Genomic DNA, 20,316 nt, shown 5'->3' with positions numbered 1-20,316 from the left:
CTGGCCCGCCAGTCCTGGGCCTGGGGGTGTGGGTTTGGGTCTCCGGGGTGGGCCCTCCTGTGGCCTGACATCTTTGCCCCTCCCCAGCGCTGGCAGGACCTCAATGTGATCAGCAGCCTGCTCAAGTCCTTCTTCCGAAAACTGCCGGAGCCTCTTTTCACCGATGGTGAGTAGGAGCAGAAGCGGGAGTGAGGGGCAGCAGTTCACCTGCCCTGGGCGCTTTTCAGTTAGAGCTGTGGGTTATAGTCTTTTGATTAAAAAAAAAAAAAAAAAGAAAGAAAAAAAGGAAGAAGAAACATGTAAGAAACTTAGCTAGTGCGAAGAGAATCAAGTAACCAACAGAGGTCCCTGTTGTTCCTGCGCTGCTTTCCCCAGAGGTCACAGCTGATACCTTCTGGGCACTTGCTGTGTGCCCACTCCCTATGACAACTCCTGAGCCAGGTCCCGTGGACCCCTTTACATAGGAAGCAGAGGCTCAGAGAGGTAGAACGCCTTCCCAAGGGCACGCAGGCCGTCAGGGGCGGAGTCTGCCTCGAGCCCAGCTCATGGTCATGAGTCTGTCGTGTTTCCTTCCTGACGCTCTTACTCACATGAGAAAGCCCCTAGGCCGCCCTGGTTTTGGAGTCGGTGTTCAGTGGCGTGCTGGTAAGAGTTTCACATCTGGCTTTCCTGGGGAAAAGCCTGGGTGGGTGGTATTTTCCAATTACCATGGTGTAAATACTCCCACTGCGGCTCATTTCAAGCCGCTGACATGATGTCACCAACAGAATTAGGAAGAGATGCTCACAATTTGCTCTGAGGAGTCTGTGTGAACAGCTGCAGCACACCGTTGATTGAGTTGTTCTTCTTTTCTTTTCTTTTTTTGGGATTGAACCCAAGGGTACTTAGCCAGTGAGCCACATCCCCAGCCCTTTTTATTATTTCGAGACAGGGTCTTGCTAAGTCGCCTAGGGCCTCACTAAATTGCTGAGGCTGGCTTTGAACTCGCAATCCTCCTGCCTCGGCCTCCCAAGCCACAGGGATTACAGGTGTGGGCCCCCACACTTGGCTTGAGTTGTTCTTAATAAAAGTAGGGTTGTAATTTTGGGATGCACTGGTGTCACCGCAGAGAGCCCTGCCTCACTCTCCTCCTAAACTACATAGTATCGAATAGTCCGAGTAAACTAATTTCTCTATGGATGGGTAGAGGCAAATATTGTCTTCAAATATTTGCTATTACAAACCCTGCTTCAGTGATTCCTTGAACATGTCCTTGCACGCCTAGATAGATTCCTGGACACAGCATTGCTAGGTCAGTGTCCCTAAGGAGCATTGCAAGCTGATGTGAAATTGTAGAGGAGCCCCTAGTTCCCACCACCACTAACAGCATGGGTGGGTGTCTCCCCACATCCCCATCAACATTGGGTGTTATCAACTTTTTAGTTTTTGTTTTATTTTTGGTAGCACTGGGGATTCAGCCTGGGGCTTCACACATATTATTATTAATATTTTAAATTTTTGCTAGACTACAGGAAATGGCATTTCCTTATTCTCATTTTTATTTTCCTCATTACTAGAGAGATTAAATAAATCTCTTCTGTTTTCTTTCTCTTTTTTTTTTTAACAGGCCTGAGGATTAAAACCAGGGTCTCACATATGCTAAGCAAGCACTCTACCACTGAGTTACATCCCTAGCCTTTTTTATTTTTATTTATTTTTTTAAAAGGAAAGGTCAGAAACAATTTATATATAAATATGATTTATTGAGGTGAATCTTTTTGGTGGTGCTGGGGATTGAACCCAGGGCCTTGTGCGTGTGAGGCAAGCACTCTACCAACTGAGTTATAACCCCAGCCCTTATTTTTTATTTTGAAACAGGGTCTTTCTCAGGTGCCAAGGCTGGGATTGAATTTTTGATCTGCCTCAGCCTCCTGAGTAGCTGGGATTACAGGCATGTGCTACTGTGCCTGCCTAAATCTCTTTTTATTAGTTTATTGGCTTTTTTTTGTTGTTGTTGTTTTTTCTGTAATCACTTATCCATATTGCATGCACAGTTTTCTGTTGGGTTCTCTTTTTTTGGTATTGGCCCATGGGGACAAATTCTTCATATCTTTAGCTGCTAATCTAATGAGTTTTTGCAAATATTTGCTCTGGTCTGCCATTTCCCTTTAAATCTTTCAGTTTAGAAGCGGGGCTCAGTGGTGCACACCTGTAACCACAGAGGCTCGGGAGGCTGAAGCAACAGGATGGCAAGTTCAAAGCCAGCCTCAGCAATGGCGAGATGCTAAGCAACTCAATGAGACCCTGTCTCTAAATAAAATACAAAATAGATCTGGGGGTGTGGCTCAGTGGTTGAGTGCCCTTGAGTTCAATCCTTGGTACAAAAACAAAAAACAAAAAAAAATTTCAATTTAGAATTGAAAACAATTTTTTAAAAAATGTTGAAACCATTCATCTTTTTTTAATAGATTCTGCATCCCATGTTTAGGTCTTATGATTGTAAAACTATTTTATTTTTTTTTCCTCAATGATCTTTTAATTTGTATATTTGACTTTATCAAATAACTTCATTTGTATATTATGTGAGATAGAAATAGACCTCCCCCCAACCAATGATGGCCACTTGTCACTGGGACATTTATCAACCCCCATCGGATTGCTGCCTTTGTCATGTGAACAGTCCTCCACGGTCCCCTTTGCCTCCTCATCGCTCCGCTCTGTTTTCTGCCGAAGCCCAAAGCTTGTGTACCTGGGATCCACAGGGTGCCTCTGGCCCTCACCATTCTTTTAAAAGTTATCCTTGGCACCGGGCACAAGGGTGCATGCCTGTAGTTCTAGCAACTTGGGAGGCTGAGGCAGGAGGATCACAGGTTCAAGGCCAGCCTCAGCAACTAAGGGAAAGCATTTTTTTTTTCTTTTTGTCTCAAAAGAAAAAAAAAAAACACCTGGGGATGTAACTCAGCATGCCCTTGGGTTCAGTCACTGATAACACACACACACACACACACACACACACACACACATCTTGTTCTTATCTAGGTGAATGCTATATTATTTTTTGGAGCTAGGGATGGAACCCAGGCCTTGCACCTGCTGAGCATGCACTGTATCTCCGAGCCTCGCCCCTAGCCTCCCTGATGAATTTCAGAGTAGGCTCACTATGTTCCATTTTTTAAGGTTCCCCATGGACTCTGAGAACTTCAGGAGCTGGGGGACTCCTGATACAGGTGGGGGTGTCTGGAAGCCTCCTCCCGTTTCTTCTGACCTGCCGAATCTTGGTGTCCTTGTCTTACAAACTGAGGCAAAGACCCCTTTCTAATATCAACATGGAATTCAGGTCTTTATTTTTTATATTTTTGGGGTGCAGGGGATTTGAGCCCAGGGCCTCAACATGCTAGACAAATGCTTTGCCACAGAGCTACCTCCTCCCCACTTCTTATTTTTGAGACAGGACCTCGCTGAGTTGTCAGACTGGCCTCAAACTTTCAATCCTCCTGCCTCAGCCTCCCAAATAGCTGGGATTATAGGCAAGTGCCACACATCCGAAGCTCGGGTCATATTTCTTCCCACACAAACTCACCTGGGCTGTCGGGTCAGCGCACACCTGATTTGGCCCTGGAGCCCGAAGGTAGAACCATGGGCTCGGAGCATGGCCCTCGGGGCAGGGCCTCCTCTGTGGGCTGAAGCAGCTCCTGTCCCCCCTGGCCTGGGACAGGCTGCCTCCCACCTCTGAGGAGCCCTCACTCTTTTCTAGACAAATACAATGACTTCATTGAGGCCAATCGCATCGAGGACTCGAGGGAGCGGATGAAAACGCTGCGGAAGCTGGTGAGGACGGGCTGCCCTTAGGCCAAGGTGACAGAGGGCGGGCGGGGGCTGAGGGGAGAGTCCAGCCTCCCTGGGGTGGGGACAGGTAGGGTGGGGGGCTGTCACAGCCTGACCCCGGCCCTTCCTCTCCTCCCCAGATCCGGGATCTCCCAGGTCACTACTACGAGACGCTCAAATTTCTCGTGGGCCATCTCAAGACCATTGCGGACCACTCGGAGAAAAACAAGGTGGGCGGGGCTCCAGCACGGCCCGGAGGGAAGAGTAGGACTTCTGGGGTCCCCAGTGCTCTAAGTCCTCCTCCCTACGGCCCTTCTATCCCCCACCCCATCCGCTGTATGCCAGCCAGGGCTTTTTCCCCAGAGCGCCGTTTCCTGCAAGTCTTCCAGAAGCAGACAGCCATGGCTCCCCATGTGTGGTAGAAATGTGTCCTGTAATCTAGCTCAAAGTCTTGCATTGCATTTTTCTAATCAAATTCCTTGTCTTTTGGTTCTGCAGGGGGGAGAATGAGGGGAGTAACAGGATTTTTCCTACTTCTAAAATACCCTTGGGATCTCCCGACATGTCTCCTACTCCAAGGTCCCCCACTGCTGCACTAACCCACTCTGGGTGACCCTGTATAGATGTTCAGGTTGACACTGCTCATGGCTGTTAGGCCTGGCCATGAGTGGGACTGAGATCTGGCCTTTGGGCCACATGCCAAGCTCCTGTAAGCCCATGCAAGAAGGTGTCTAGTCTCAAGTTGGGACAGCTCAGGTTGGGGCTTAGAGTGAGAGAGGACTGGGAGGTGCTGGAGTCAGAGCTCAGTGCACTGATCCCGGTCTGCTTCCCTCCTCTGCCCAGATGGAGCCTCGGAACCTGGCCCTGGTCTTTGGGCCAACGTTGGTGAGGACATCTGAGGACAATATGACAGATATGGTGACCCACATGCCTGACCGCTACAAGATCGTTGAGACGCTGATCCAGCACGTAAGCAGCCTGTTCTGTGCATGCGCCCTGACAGCCTGGGGACCCGCCATGTCCCTGAGCACCTTGCACCTGCCATACTCAGCGGCTGAAGAATATGCCGCTGGGGTGGCACGTGCCTTACCAGCAATGGGATGCAGAACAGGAATGAGTGGTAGAATCCCTGCCATTCTGGGTTGTCGGGTCCTCAGCAGGAGGACCAGGAGGCCCCCAAGCCTCCAAGATGCCAGTGAGAGGGAGAGGGAGGAGAGGAAGGGAGCCACTCCTGGCCTGGAGGGTACAAGTGATGAATGCAGGAGGGCCTCAGAGGTGCCTGGGAGACACAGGTGCAAAGGCCTCACTTGGGCATCAGAGGCCTGGTCTCTAGTGCTCCAGACCCCCACCGGCCCTGGGGTAAATAAGGAAGAGGCAAATGGGGCAGGGCACGTAGGCTTGAGACAGGACCCTGCCCTGGTGCACTGTGTGTCTCCTGCTGATTGACTTCCCTTCTGGCTTCCTGGTGACACCTTGAGCCTTGCCCATGCAGGCTGAAGAACCCAAAGGGGCCAGCAGAGGGCGCAGGAGGCCTTAGTCTTCCACAGCCAAACCCAGAGGCAGCACCACTGGCTTTTGGGGGCTCAGGGATGATTTTATGAATCACTGAAACCAGTGGAGTCTCTGGTTCCTTCTCTGTGCCTGCACCCGAAATAAGATTGGCAGCTTGTTATCAGAGGAGGTGCAACTAGAACATTCCTGCACTCATAGACACTTTTTGGCTAGGGTCTGGGGTAAGGGGGTGTGCTGGGGATTGAACCCAGGGGCGCTTAACCGCTGAGCCACATCCCCAGCCCTTTTTTATTCTTTATTTTGAGTCAGGGTCTCGCTAAGTTGCTTAGGGCTTCGCTTGGTTGTTGAGTCTAGATTTGAACTCCTGGTCTTCCTATCTCAGCCTCCCTAGCTGCTAGGATTACTTTAGAGAAGAAAAATCCAGGTCCTGTTACCCCCCATTTAACAGATGAGGAAATGGGCTCAGAGAGGCAGTGCCTGGCTCAAGTTCACACAGTTAATAAGTTTTGGTATTGAATAACACCCCATTGTCTGGATGCACCCTAGTTTGTATATCCATTCACCTACTGAAGGACATCGGATGAGTCAGCTTTCTGTCACTCTGATGAACATCTGAGATGATTAACTTAGCGAGAGAAAAGTGGGTGGCTCTGTAGCTCCAGTTTACGGTGGAGTGGCACCCCTGCTCTGGGCCTCTGGCAAAGGCTGGAGAGCTGGGGACGCAGACTCCCAGGAAGCCAAGAGGTGGGGGGGGAGAGGGCCTCTTGGGCTCACAGTCCCTCTAGGGCAAAGCCAGTGACCTAAGGACCTCCCACTATGTCCCATCACTCCCAGTAGGGCCACCTGGGACCAAGTGGGGACCTCTGGGGGAGGCTTGTCCAAACTGTAGACTCATGGTTGCTTCCAAATTTTGGAAACTTCCGAAGTCTCTGGGATTACAGGCGTGCGCCTCCAGCCTGGCTTCGTTTGTTGTTGTTTAATATATATATTTTGGTTGTCAATGGGCCTTTATTTTATTCATTTATTATGTGCAGTGCTGAGAATTGAACCCAGTGCCTCACACATGCCCCAGCCCTTCATTGTTGTTTGAATTTGGGTTTCTCTGAAGACCATGATGTAAAGCATCTTTTCACAGCTTATTTAATGTTTTTTTTTTTTAAAGAGAGAGAGAATTTTTAATATTTATTTTTTAGTTTTCAGCGGACACAACATCTTTGTTTGTATGTGGTGCTTAGGATCGAACCCGGGCCGCACGCATGCCAGGCGAGCGCAATACCTCTTGAGCCACATCCCCAGCCCTTTCACAGCTTATTTACCATCTGTCTTTCTTCTTTGATGAGGTGTTCAAGGTCTTTGGCTAATTTTTTGATCAGGTTGTTTGATTTCTGATTGTTGAGTTTTAAGAGTCCTTTGTTTGGACAACAGTACTTGATCAGATGTAGACTCTGCCGATAATTCTCCCAGTCCATGACTTGTCTTCTCATCCTCTTAGCTTGTCCTTCACAAAGTTGAAATTTTAATTTTAAAGTTTTATCTCATCAATTATTCTTTCATGGATTGTTGTTATATCTAAAAAGTCATTTTATATGCAAAGTCATTGAGGTTTTCCCCTCCACAGATTTTTACCTGTAGTGCTTTCATTGTGATTTAGCTCTAGGTATTTTATAATTACGCTATGATTTCCTCTTGAATGCAAAATTACTCCATGGTATCATTGCTATGTTTCCAGACATGGGAAGTCTTGAGGTGGTGTTTAGGTTTTTCTAACTGTTGTTATTTCTCATTTTATCCCATTATGAGCAGAGAACATAGTCTGTATGATGCTGATTCCTGAGAAGCTATTGAGAGTTCCACTGTGGTTGGTTTTGAATGATTCATGTGTGTTCTAGAAAAATATGTTTAGTCATTGAATGAAAGAGTCTAGGTGTGTTCACTAGATTAGACTGTTCATTGTGTCGTCCAGAGCATCTTTTTATTTTTTTTTACCTACCATATTAATTTTTCTAGTCCTTGTAGTTCTATGAATTGTTTTTTGATATATATAAAGAGATGTTAGCTAGATGCAGTGGCCCACACCTGTAATCCTAGCAGCTTGGGAGGCTGAGGCAGGAAATTCACAAGTTCAAAGCCAGCCTTAGCAACTTAGTGAGGCCCTAAGCACCTCAGTGAGACCCTGTTTCTAAATACAATTAAAAAGAAAGGACTGGAGATGTGGCTCAGTGATTAACACCTGATATCAATCCCTGGTATGGAAAAAGAGAGAGAGGGCTGGGGTTGTGGCTCAGCAGTAGAGCACTCGCCTAGCACGTGCAAGGTGCTGGGTTCAATCCTCAGCTCAACATAAGAATAGATAGATGAAATAAAGGTATTGTGTCCACCTACAACCAAAAAAACATTTTAAAAAAGAGAGAGAAAAAGATGTTAGATGCATACATGCTATGATTTATTATATTTCTTGATCTATTGTTCCTTTTACCAGTATAGAATATTCTTCTTTGATTCATGACTTTTCATACTTTCTGTGTTGTTGTGTTTAAATGTCTCTTGTAGACTATATGTGGGTATGTTATAAACACACACACACGTACTTAATTTATTTTTTTATTTTTATTTTTTTTTAAAGAGAGAGAGAGTTTTTTAATATTTAATTTTTAGTTTTCGGCGGACACAACATTTTTGTTTGTATGTGGTGCTGAGGCTGAGGATCGAACCCGGGCCGCACGCATGCCAGGCGAGCGCGCTACTGCTTGAGCCACATCCCCAGCCCCACACGTACTTAATTTAAAAATGTAACCCTTGGTCTCTAACTTTTTATTTATTTATTTATTAAATTTTTTGGTACCAGGGATTCAACCAGGGGTGCTTAACCACTGAGCCACATCCCCAGCCCTTTTTAATTTTTTTATTTAGAAACAGGGTCTTGCTCAGTTGCTTAGGGCCTCACTAAATAGCTGAGGCTGGCTTTGAACTTGTGATCCTCCTGCCTCAGCCTCCAGAGCTGCCGGGATTACAGATATGCACCACCATGCTCAACAGTTTCTCACTTTTGATCAATGAATTTAATTCATTTATTTTGTTGTAATTTTTAGACCATTAGTATTTATTTCTGCCATCTTAAATTTTGTTTTCTGTTTACTATATTTTCATAGTATATTTGTTCATACTATATTTGTTTCTTTACTTGTCTGTCCTTCCTTGTTTTGGATAGACTGAACTATTTATTTTCCTGATATGAAATTATACATTCTATTTTTATTCAGGAAATTACCACCTACTTGTAGAAACCTATACTTAGACTTAATTGTCACTGTCAATTTCCAAAGCTTATCAGTGTCTATGGCTTTCAAGTATAAACGCCAAGTGCATTACTGTCTGGTCTCCCTTCTGAATTTGAATTCCAGTTGTTGTGCATGCATTTCATGTGTTTGTATATGTGTGTGGGTTTCACTGCTTATTTTGATAACAGAACTCTTTTCTATGCTGTTTATTCATCTTTCTCAGAGCTTACTTCTTCAGCCTGGATTTACTTCATTACTTGCTCAAGTACTCAAGAGAATCTTTGTGTAGTGAACTCCCTGATGTCTTAGAATAGCTTTATATTCATGCAAATTTAAATGAAAGTTTGGCAGGGTATAAAAATGATCTTCCTTTAACACACAGGAAATATTATTTCTTTGTTTTTCCTGTGTCTGTTACAGCTGCTGAAAGCTTAACATATATGTGCTTGGTCATTTGTAAGCAATCTGATTTTTTTCCCAAAAAATACTTTTAGAAGTTTTTTCTTTGATTCTCAAATTTCCCAAGATATATTTAAGTGTGGGGGCTTTTTTGTTTGTTTTTTTCTTGCTAAATGGCCAAGGCTGGCCTTGAGTTTGCCATCCTCCTGTCTCAGCTTCCTGAGTGGCGGGGATTACAGGAATGTGCTAACCAGCTTTTTAGTTTGTTTTGGGGTTTTCTGGTTTGGGTTTTGTTTTGGTTGAGGTGCAGATAGAATCCAAGTCCTTGCATATGCTAGTCAAGCACTCTACCACTGAGTTACATCCTCAGCAGGTGTGAGGCCTTTACTTTATCCTCCATCCTGTTACTTGTGAGAAAGCTCTTGATTTCTTTTTCTAGACAGGGGATTGACGCCAGTTGTCAGCATAGCCTCAGATGGTGCAGGTGGTGTTGGGCACACTCAGCTCCAGCAGCCATGTCTGGCCTTCTACCCGCAGTGGCCCTGGCTGCCACTAGAGGGCTCTGTTGCCCCCCACCCTGACTTCAGGACTGTGTTGAAAAACAGGCAAAAGCAGTGTCCAGGGCCTGTCACCTGTCTGTGGTGGGCCCTCTTCCACCTAAGTCTGAAATTCCCTGCCTGATATACGGGGGTCCTGCCTTTTCTCTCCCTAAGGGTTTTTCACAGTTTGTAGGGTGAGTTTCCAGGACCCACCAACCTCCCTCTGAGCCCTCTCGAGCAGCCAGGCCAGAGGGGCACCTTGCACCAGATGGGTCCTCGGGCCAGCAGGTTGAGGAGCCGGGGTATCATTGTCTTCCCTCTCCTCATGTTGATTTCATTCCTTCCTTCTTCCTCCTCTGCAGTCAGACTGGTTCTTCAGTGATGATGAGGACAAGGGGGAGAGGGTAAGTGATGCAGAGGGTGGTGGGGTCTGCTTTGAGGTGGCCCTAGGGGCTGGGTGGACAGCAAGACTCAAGCAGGGGAAGTGCCTACCCTGGGGGCATCCCCAGTCTGAGGGAGGAGGCACAGTCCTTGCCTTGGTGAGCCCCCAGTTTGATGAGGGAGAGAGGCCTTGCTCTGGGGAAACCCAGTCCTGGAGCAGAGGCGGTCTCTGCCCTCCAGTCTTTTGTGAAAGACATAGGAAGCTCCAGTCCTGGGGGTGGGGGGTGGGGAGAGAGCTCTTGACCCCAGCTGATGGAGCCTTTGGGATTCCACCTTGTTGGCGAAGCACAAAAGGGTCCTGTGGGGACAGTAAGGCCTGCTCCACAAGGCGCCTGCCTAGCGAGGGAGACCCTCCCAGCTGTGGAGAGCCCCAGTCTGATGGAGGAGACCTGGGCCCCACCTGCTGAGGGCTCTGAAGTCCAGCCACCTGGGGGCCCGCTGGCTGACCCCTCCCTCCTCTTTGCAGACCCCTGTAGATGACAAGGAGCCTCAGTCAGTGCCCAACATCGAGTACCTCCTGCCCAACATTGGCAGGACAGTGCCCCCTGGTGACCCAGGTTCAGGTTAGTGTGGGGCCTGGAGGGGCATGGGGGGTGGGCTCTGCCATCCTGAGGGTCCCAGAAACCTGGCCAGATGCCCCTCTTTCCTGTTCCCACCCTGGAGAGTGGGCTGTGGCTGGCCTTCTCCCTTCTGGGGGATCCAGCCTCCTGTCGCTCAGCCGCCCCACCGCGGGCTGTGCAGAGGCTGCTCACCCTCCTTGCTGGTCTCTTTCCCGAGCCTTTGATTCCTCAGGGGCCAGCTGTGTGCTTCCTCTTTTTAATTTTTCTTCCTTTTCTCCTTGCACCCTGCCCCTCCCTCCTCTTTTCCCACACTCTCCTCCCACCCCTCCATCCTGCCCTCTTCTCTTCTCCCGCCTCCCTCCTCCAGCGGACCTGTTGGAAATTTAAAGGGTACAGTGCGGTTTCGCGGCCTCGGTCACTAACAGTGGCGGGTGATTATAAGAAGGCTGGGCAGGCAGAAATGACCCTGGCAGTGAGGACCCTACCCCACACACCAGTTGCCCATGCTGGTTCCCAGCCCACCCCTCAGCCCCCAACCCTGCCCCTCCCCCGCTACACTCCTTCTCTGGGGGAGGAGCTTACCCGAGCCGGACCCTGGCTCCCCCTTACCTGGAAATCTGGCCATCAAGTGGCTGCCCTTCCCAGCTCAGACTGTGGCCATCTCTCTGTTATCCAACATGAGGGAGACTTGACTGAGGACCCAGCCCAGGGACCAGTGATGCCCCCAGAAACCTTTCAAAGATTGTAGCTTCCGCCTCCATTCAGGGCTCTGGTCACTTGGCCCCTTAGTCCTGTTTGAGGGCTTCTGGGCCCCTCCTAGCAGAGGAGAGATTAATTCCATGCTCAGAAGCAAGTGCATGGCCACTCTCTTCTTGGCTGCAGCCACTGTCTATCTCCCCAACAAACACAGCATGTCCCGTTCCTGTCCCAGGATGCAGCCCACATAGTCCTAGTTGGGAGGAGACGGGAGGGGCCGGAGGACCTGGTAGGGGGATGGCAGAGGAGCCCCCTGTCTCTTCTAATCACCTGCTGCCAACGCCCTGTGTGTGTCGCGTGTGGTCAGCCCATCCTGCTCTTCTCACCGTGTGCAGGGGGAGGGGGCTGGGGGACCTCTAACCTGCCTGCCAGAGAGTGTGGATTAACCGCACCTGCCCACTCCCCACTTGGACCCTGGGAGGCCCTTGGATCAACCCCCTGGCTCTCGCCTTAGAGAGGACACTGCCAGGACTTGTTTCCCGTTTCTTCTCCCCGCCCCAGTGATATTAAGGGAGTGGTATCCTAGTCAACAGACATGATGTTACCCTCCTTCATGACTCCAGATATCAATAGAGACCTTGCCCCAAGGGCAGGTGCACCTTGCACTGGAGGTGGAACCTATCGGGACCCTTACCACCAGCCCACTGTACCCCTGTGTCCCACTCACTTCATTTCCACCCCTTTACTTGGTCATTTAAATGGTCCCTCTTCCTTCTCATGTCCTCGGGGTGGGGGGCGAAGAGTGGATGTAGGCCCCCACTTTTCTATGCACCGTGTGGTCTCCATTTCTCCAGAGCATCTGTGATTTGCTGTGTTTCTCTGTTGTGGTTTCCATGGACTGCATCTGGTGTTTGGCATTTTCTCTCCAGTGTTTTAGAGTAACAGGGACAGGTGGGGAAGGGGAGAGGAATCGGGCCAAGCACCCCTTTGCCCTTAATCCTGGGCAAAAGAGGAGGGTTCAGTGGATGGAAGTCTGATGTCACCTCCTTCCTCTGAAGGAAGTGGTGACTGACATCATTTTTTGCTTCATCCTCATCCCATAGAAAATGCCATCAGACTCCATCACACTCCTAAGGCCTGGGGAGATCTCAAGGTTCTGAACTCCCTGGGTTCGGAAGCCTTTGAGGCAAAAGAATTGTGTTCACAAGGCTCGGCCTTCTCTTGCCCCATCCAACTTTCAGTTTTCTTTGTGTCTCTCACCAGCAGATTCCACCACCTGCAGTTCAGCCAAGTCCAAGGTAAGGGCCCAGGCAATTCTGGGATTTTGACTTCCCTCCCCCACACAAGCCCACCCACTGTCTTTTGGTTAAGAGAATTAGAATGGCAGTTAGACCAGGAGGGAAGTGGAAGGTTTCTGGGAGGGAGGGAGGGAAATCCTGAGAGTCCAGAGTAAGCAGAGTAGCCCCACTCCTTGCCATGTTTGGTGAGGCATCTGGTGTAGTAGAAAGATCTGGCTTGGGAGTCCAGCGGCTGAGAGGCAGCGCGCTTCAGTGGTTAGAAGCATAGGCTTTGGATTCAGACAGTCTTAGGTTTTTTTGTTTTGTTTGTTTGTAACATTTTTTTAGTTGTAGTTGGACACAATTCCTTTATTTTATTTATTTTTATGTGGTGCTGAGGATTGAACCCAGGGCCTTGCACTTGATAAGTGAGCGCTCTACCACTGAGCCACAAACCCAGCCCCAGTCTTGGGTTTGAATCCCGACTCTGCTACTTGGTGATTTGGGGATATTAAACAAGTTACTTAATCTTTTTTTGTGTGTGTGTGGTCCTGGGGATTGAACCCAGAGCCTTGTGTATGCAAGCCAAGATCTCTACCAACTGAGCTATATCCCTAGCTCCTATTTAATCTCTTTCTGATCTTTGGTTTTCTCATCTATAAAATGGGCTTAGCAATAACTATGTTTGCTGTGATAAACATTTCTTAAGGTCTCTGGGGAGCCTAAAGCAAGCAAAAGGAAAGAATTAACAAAACTAATTAAGATCAGAAATCAATGAAATTGAAAACAATTGAGAAAAATCAGTGAACCCAAAAGCTGGACATAAATAAATAATTAAATAAGATTGGTAAGCCTCTAGCCAAAGTGACACAATAAAAAGAGGAGTGACAGAGCTGAGGATTTAGTTCAGTTGGCAGAGTGCTTGCCGTGCAAGCATAAGGCCCTGGGTTCGATCCCCAGCACCACCAAAAAAAAAAGAGGAATGACAGAAATTACCAATACCAGTGGTGACATAGGGACATTCCTCAGACTACCCAGTCATTAAAAGGATAATCAGAGAATACTGTGAGCAACTCTATGCCCTTAAACTCAAAAACTTAGAATAGACCAATTCTTTGAAAAATTCAAGCTACCAAACAAAACTCACATAAGAAGAAAGAGATAACCTGAGTAGTCAGTTAGCTTTTTTTTTTTTTTTTAAAGAGAGAGTTTTTTTTATATTTATTTTTTAGTTTTCGGTAGACACAACATCTTTGTTTGTATGTGGTGCTGAGGCTCGAACCCGGGCTGCACCGCTTGAGCCACATCCCCAGCCCCAGACAGCTAGCTTATTAAAGAAATTGAATATATAATCAAAAGCCTTACAACAAAGAATACTCCATATCTGGACATGATGGTGCATGCCTGTAATGCCAGCAGGGGACTGTGAGTTCAAGGCCAGCCTGGGCAACTTAACAAGAACCTGTCTCAAAATACTTTTTTTTTTTAAAGAGAGGGGCTAAGAGTGTAGTTCAATGATAGAGTGCCCCTGGGTTCAATAAAATTGGTCAACCTCTAGCTAAACCAATCCCATACATATATACAAAAGTATAATTTAAAAATAAAGATGGGCAGGGTGGCCTGTAATCCCAGTGACTAGGGATGCTAAGGCAGGAGGATCACAAGTTCAAAGCCAGCCTCAGCAACAATGAGGCACTAAGCAACTCAGTGAGACTCTGTCTCTAAATTAAAAAAAGGGCGGGGGGGGGTGCTGAGGATGCGGCTGGGTGGCCCTGGGTTCAATCCCCAGTACAAAAAAAAAAAAACTACTACATAATGCATAATGACATTTTGGTTGACAAATGTCATGTGACAGTGGTCCCACCCTGCCTAAGTGTGTAGTGGGCTGTACTATCTGGAATTGTGTAAGTACCCACTGTGGTGTTCCCACATCGATATCATCACCTAACGATAGGTTTGTCAGAATGTATCCTGAGATAGATACAACTATATTAGTATAATATTTAAATTATAATTACTTAAATGTCATTTAAATACTATTTTTAAAATAACATTGGACTGGGAATGTAGCTTAGTATTAGACTACTTGCCCTGGGTTTGATCCTCAGCAACAACAACAACAAAAAAAAATTCTCCCCAACTCCTCCAGAGAATGGAAGAGGAAGGAACACTTTCCAACTCATTCTGTGAGGCCAGCATAGCATTAGCCTGTTAGCAGAACCTAACAGTGTGTCTCAGGATCAGCTTATTCATTTAGTGACACCACAAATACTTACTGAGCGTCAACTGTGTCTTCACTGTGCTGGTTACTGAAAATAGAACACTGAGCCGAGCAGATAGGTTCTGGAAGCTTACCTTCGAGTGAGGAGAAGACGGTAAGCTAATAAGCACATGACTAGCCACCCGGGGGCCTGGGGTACAGTGGAGGCAGAAGCCAGATGGAATGAGTCCACACACCAGCTCCTGGTGAGGGAGGGAAGAGAGCATGCGCAGACAGCTCTTTGAGAAGCCTGACTATGAATCATGTTGAGAGCAAACAATGCAAAGCTGAGAGGTTGAGGGGAAGCTTGGGTTAAGAGAGTTGGAACCGGAGCCCCCAGGCAGGAGCCAGCCATGCTGGAGAAGGCATCTCCCCAGTGAAACGGAGAGGGAGGAAACAGGTGCACAGCTGGTGGAGGGTGGCTGGGCGCTCCCAGCGGAGGGCTGTCCTCAGTGAAGCAGGTGAGTCCTCAGCTCAGAGCAGAGGAGGTGGGAAAGGTTTGAGCGGAGTGAGGGAAGTCTGACATGGATCCCAAGAAACTGGGGAGTGTCTGGGCAGGGAGGGGGCCTCTGAAGGCTGTGACCCCTTCTCTGGAGCCAGCTCATAGCCCAGCAGCCCTATCCTGCCATGCTAGGTCTGGCCTTCCCCACTCCCAGGAAAGTCCCCTAGCCAGAAGGGTGACCACACCCTGTGTGCAGTAGATACAGCACCAACCTCCCAGCAGCTCACAGACCACTTCACTAGAGATTCCAGAAAATGTGATTCCTGCCTCCCCAGGCACAAATAGGTTCTGGGCTTATCTGCCTCCTGCATTCTCCTAGGGACCCCTTAGAGGGCCCTCTTTTTAGTCACCAGACCTTGAATGTAGAACATGCCTTTCAGAAAGTGGGTCTTTATTGTTATAGACTTACTCAGTCTTCATTGTGACTCATATGAGTTACTCAGAATTAGTAGGGTGAGACAAGAAGTGAATCCACATTTCTTGAGCACCTGCTAGATGCCAGCAGTTATGCAGAGAACTTTATACTAAGGTCTATTTCATTTTATCCTCACAAAGGACCTGAGTTTTGTACCTTCCCCATTTTATAGATAGGAAAACCAAGGCTCAGAAGGTTCAAATAACTGGAAGTTCGGGCATGTTCTAAGGCATCGAGGCATAGGTTAAATGGTCTCATGGTTAAATGGTCTCTTTCCTTGGAGAATGCTCTGGGCTTGGGGTGATTCTGGATTTTCTGGCACAGAATTAGATCTGTTCTTGGCCTTAGCCTAAGTCAGCCAACCAAGCCCCTGAGAAACAGAGGCACAGATGGCTGTCGGGTTGTTAAGTAATAGAGAGGAATAGCCATCAAGGTGGCAGATGTTGAGTTGTATGTGTAGTGGGTGGTCTCAGTAGTCTGACCCATGAGATTCTGGGAGTCAGAGTCTGGTAGGAGCCACCAAGCATCTAAAAACCTGAGGTGTCTCATTTCAGCCATCAGGAAGGGCTGCCTTGGGCACCAGGGCCTGGCCCCCACCAGGCTGTGAGCCTCCATGGGTGGGAACGGGCTGGAGACACTACAGTCTCTGATTCTGTTGCCTGACTAAGGTGGGCATTGTCAGCTGCATTCCTGGGAGCCTCTGTGGGGTCTTCGCCACCAACAGGTGCACAGGAGGCCATGGGGCTGACCGGGCTGCTCCTCTTTTTGTTTCTGACTCAGCTGAGATTCTAGGGAAGATTCTGTTGGAATAGGGGGCTCCCAGGCCTATCACACACCACTGCTCTAGACGTAACAGCCCTGTCTCTGTTCTGTCCCCAGGACACCCAGTTGGGTCAGTGCCCTAAATTACAATCGCGCACTCATGCTGCCTCCCTGTGAGGATGGTCCTGGCTGTTCCTGATGTGACAGTGGCCAGCACACATCACAGGCCACTCCTAGTTCCACCGTAGCTGGGGCACACCAGCTTAACACCAGAAGGCTCCTCTGTTACCTTAATTCTTGGGGAAGGAGCACCCTTTTGTCTTCTCTGGTGGTTCCTCACTCCTGTTCAGCTCTCTGTGCAGCTCAGTCACCTGCCAAGGTCCCACTGGCGCAGGGGGAAGCTGGGCTCCTGGTTTTACCCTGTCCTGCTTCTCCCACTGTCTCAATCCATTTCACCACAAGTTCCTCATCCTGTCCTAAGCCCCACAAGTAACCTCCTCATGACCCTGCTCCCGAAAGAGAACTATCTGGCCCCATGAAAATATTTGTACTAACCACAGACAGTGGAAAGCAGGGATTCCCCTCCACTTCGGGTCTTAAGGCACCTTCAGAAATCACAGGACAGGACAGGCGATGTAGATCAATGGTAGAGTGCTTGTCTGTCATGCACAAGACCCTGGATTAGATCCCCTTTACCACAAAAAAAAATAAAAATTGCTGTGTAAGCTGGGCATGGTGATGCACACCTCTAATCCCAGTTACTTTGGAGCTAAAGCAGGAGGATCGCAAGTTCAAGACCGGTCTGGACAACTTAGCAAGACTTTGTCTCAAAATAAAATTGGAATAAAATTGTGTGTGTAGGGATGCAGCTCAGTGGTAGAGAGCTCACCTAGCATGTGCCGGGCTCTGGGTTCAAGCCCCAGCACTGCCAACGAGACAGGAGAGCCACACACCCCTGCTCCGGAAAGACCTTCATACAAAAATCCTGTAGCAAATTCTTTCAGAGCCCTTCTCTGGAGGCCCAAGGCTGATGATTAGCTTGCTGGTGAAGGCAGCAGTTCAGCTCTCACCAGTGATGCCCCCTGTTTTCACTGATTGCTGAGTTTAAAATCCCTAACAATATCAACAGCTGCCACTTTTTGAGCACTTGCTACATTACTGTGCTCAGAATTATTAATCCTATCAAGTGCCCTGTGAGCTAGAGATAGCATCAGCCTTATTTTACAGTTGAGGAAAGAGGCAGGGAGAACTTTGGTAACCTGCCTCAGGTCTCAGAGCCAGCTAGTTGCCTGCTCCAGTGCCTGCCCTCTGAGACAGAAGCCATTACAACAAGCCTGCCCCAGAGAGAACCTTCCCCCACCGCAACCCCCCCCACACACACACACACAACTATTAGAGTAGAGCTGACAGCCAGGGCAGGTGTCTTGGCTCAGGCTGCTATAACAAAATACTGTGGCTGGGTGGTTTCAATAACAGACATTTCCCCCAGTTCTAGGGGCTAAAAATCCAAGATCAAGGAGCCAGCATGTTGGTTTGTGGGGAGGACTCCCTTTCTGCTTCGTGGAGGGCCATCTACCTTATCACTGTATCCTTACAAGGCAGAGGAAGAAAAAGGGAGAGAGGGAAAGAGAAAACCACATGCAAACTCACTGGTATCTCTTCTTGTAAAGGCATTAATCCCACCATTAGGGCCCTGCACTCAAACCTCACTGAAGCCTAATTTTTTCATGAAGGTTTCATCTCCAAATACCATCATATTGGGGGTTAGAACTTCAACATAAGTTTTGGGAGGGACACAATTCACTCCATAGCAATGGGTAAAAACAGCTAGCTAATCAGTAGCTGGTTAAACTGGGCTCATTTCTGCTTAGGTCTCGAAGCACTGGCCAGGTTCCAAATACACACGTGTGATATCTAGCAGGTGCTCAGCATGGTGAATACACTGGACCAAAGAAAGGCTGCTGGAGTCTGGTGCAGGAGTCTCCTTTACCTCTCCAAGGGAGCTGCTGTTTGTATACCTTAGTAACCGAGAGCTCACTCATAAGACCACTATGGCAGGGGAGAAGTTGATTACCATGACTTACATCCAGCTCTGGTCATTGGCACCCATTGCTTCTGCTAGCCCCAGTTTCTAGTAGCCTCCCCTCGATTGTCCCCTTGACCTCTATGTGAATGTGCTGGCTCAGCATTCCCTGAAAGAGATCATTCTGACTTCACTGTGCTAGAACCAGATTGCATGAGAGGGTAGTTTGATCAGATGATCTACCAAATAGGGCCAGGGGACATTAATGGTTGCCAGAAATGTTAAAGGGCATGTGACTCAAAGGGTTGGTAGGGCAGTATCACCAGCGTAAAGGCTGGGTTGGGTCCAGGTCAGGGCACTATCCTGGGGAGGTTGTGAAGGGCCCCATGTGTACCCCAGGAATTGTCCCAATGGGGGTGGGGCCATGCAAGTCTGGATCGAAGCTCAGAGGAGATCAGATTCTTGCTTCAGAGGGCTCTGGAGGAGGGGAGATCAGGTGGAGCAAGGATGGAGTCAGGAGCCCTATTAGGAGGGGAAGAATGACCTGGAAAAGGCAGAGTGAGAACATACAAGAGGACACTGAGGATGAGCTGGTGATGGACCCTCAGGAGAATTGAGAGGAGCAAAGAGGGGGGGAGTCACAAGGCCACCTTAAGGTCAGGAACAGGAATGGAGGCAGTTTGGGGTAGGGCAGGCAGAACAACGTGGACCCAGATGGGTGAGTTTTGAGGTGCCAGGAGACACCCAGGTAGAGATGGGTTTGCAGTTGGAAGAGGAATTCTGGAACTCAAAGGAAAGAGTGGAGTAGGACAGTGCGGCCTTGTGCAGTGTTGTTTGCTAACATTATTTTCCAGGGGAGTGGAAAACAGAGTTCTGGGAACTCCCCCAAAGGAGCAGGAGACCAGAAAGGGAGGATGGAAAGCAGGGTCCAGGAGGCTACTATGGTGGGCAGCATAGGTTACTCTGGGAGATGGTGGGAGGCCCTCACCAAAATCCCAGGGTTCAGCAGGTGGGCTGGTGGAGGAGAGGCCAGTGCACCCAGCTGGGGGTGGAAGGAGAGGCTCCCATGCAAACTGTCCACTGTACAGGATTCTTCAGGCACTTTTGGCAGCCAGCTGGCAGTTGGATTGATCTGGGGCTGGGGATTGGCTGGGTGGGAAAAGGAGAAAGTGTATTTGAGCCCTGTGTAGGTGGAATTTGCTGTGTAGGTGGAATTGCAGGTTTCCCAAACGGGGTGAGTGGAGAGGGAACTTGGGTGTTTGCTTGGCACTGGGATTAGTGTTCAGGGAGCTTTGGTGATTCCAACCAGGACTGTGTATGTGAAGTGGGCTCCAACTGTCAAGTGTTAGGCACTGTGGGGAGACTATAGCAGGGCTGTGTCTAAAAAGGTTTATCTAGGGATGGATATAGAACTCGGAGGCGGGTGGGGGACCTGCCCCAGTTCCCCGAAAAATCTGTGAGCTGGATTAAGGTGCTGGGAAGGCGTCGGGATGGCGGAGGGGCTGGAGTGGTCTCCGCAAGGATGGTGACCATTCAGCTAACACAAGGATGGAGGAGGAACGTCTTATATGCCCTTATGGGTTCCGATTTGCTCTGGGTCTGTTGCGGAGGGTGAATGGTGTGAGTGTAGAGGGCGCTGAGGCCATCAAGCCCCGACTCCTCACCTTGACCTGTCTCCCCTTACAGGGCTCGTGGGCCCCCAAGAAGGAGCCATATGCCCGGGAGATGCTGGCGATCTCCTTCATCTCGGCGGTCAACCGCAAGCGGAAGAAGCGGCGGGAGGCGCGGGGGCTGGGCAGCAGCACCGACGACGACTCGGAGCAGGAGGCACACAAGCCCGGGGCGCCG

At 48.8% G+C, this 20,316-nt stretch overlaps 1 protein-coding gene across 1 annotated transcript in view; it reads left to right on the top strand.

The window, feature by feature from the left end:
• The window catches only part of Arhgap23 (Rho GTPase activating protein 23), an 83,333-nt gene that overhangs the window by 62,405 nt on the left and 612 nt on the right, over positions 1-20,316 (top strand). Inside the window, exons 17-24 of the mRNA XM_015506632.2 lie at positions 88-166; positions 3,734-3,807; positions 3,945-4,034; positions 4,648-4,773; positions 9,895-9,936; positions 10,440-10,536; positions 12,493-12,527; positions 20,155-20,310. Of these exons, the coding sequence (XP_015362118.2) occupies positions 88-166; positions 3,734-3,807; positions 3,945-4,034; positions 4,648-4,773; positions 9,895-9,936; positions 10,440-10,536; positions 12,493-12,527; positions 20,155-20,310 (699 nt within the window). The remainder of the gene's footprint in view (positions 1-87; positions 167-3,733; positions 3,808-3,944; positions 4,035-4,647; positions 4,774-9,894; positions 9,937-10,439; positions 10,537-12,492; positions 12,528-20,154; positions 20,311-20,316) is intronic.

This window comes from Marmota marmota, unplaced genomic scaffold (assembly GCF_001458135.2).
Source record: "Marmota marmota marmota unplaced genomic scaffold, marMar, whole genome shotgun sequence".
Classification (NCBI taxonomy): Eukaryota; Metazoa; Chordata; class Mammalia; order Rodentia; family Sciuridae; genus Marmota; species Marmota marmota.
The sequence above is the reverse complement of the archived record's forward strand: the minus strand, read 5'-3'. Positions and strand labels throughout refer to the sequence as shown.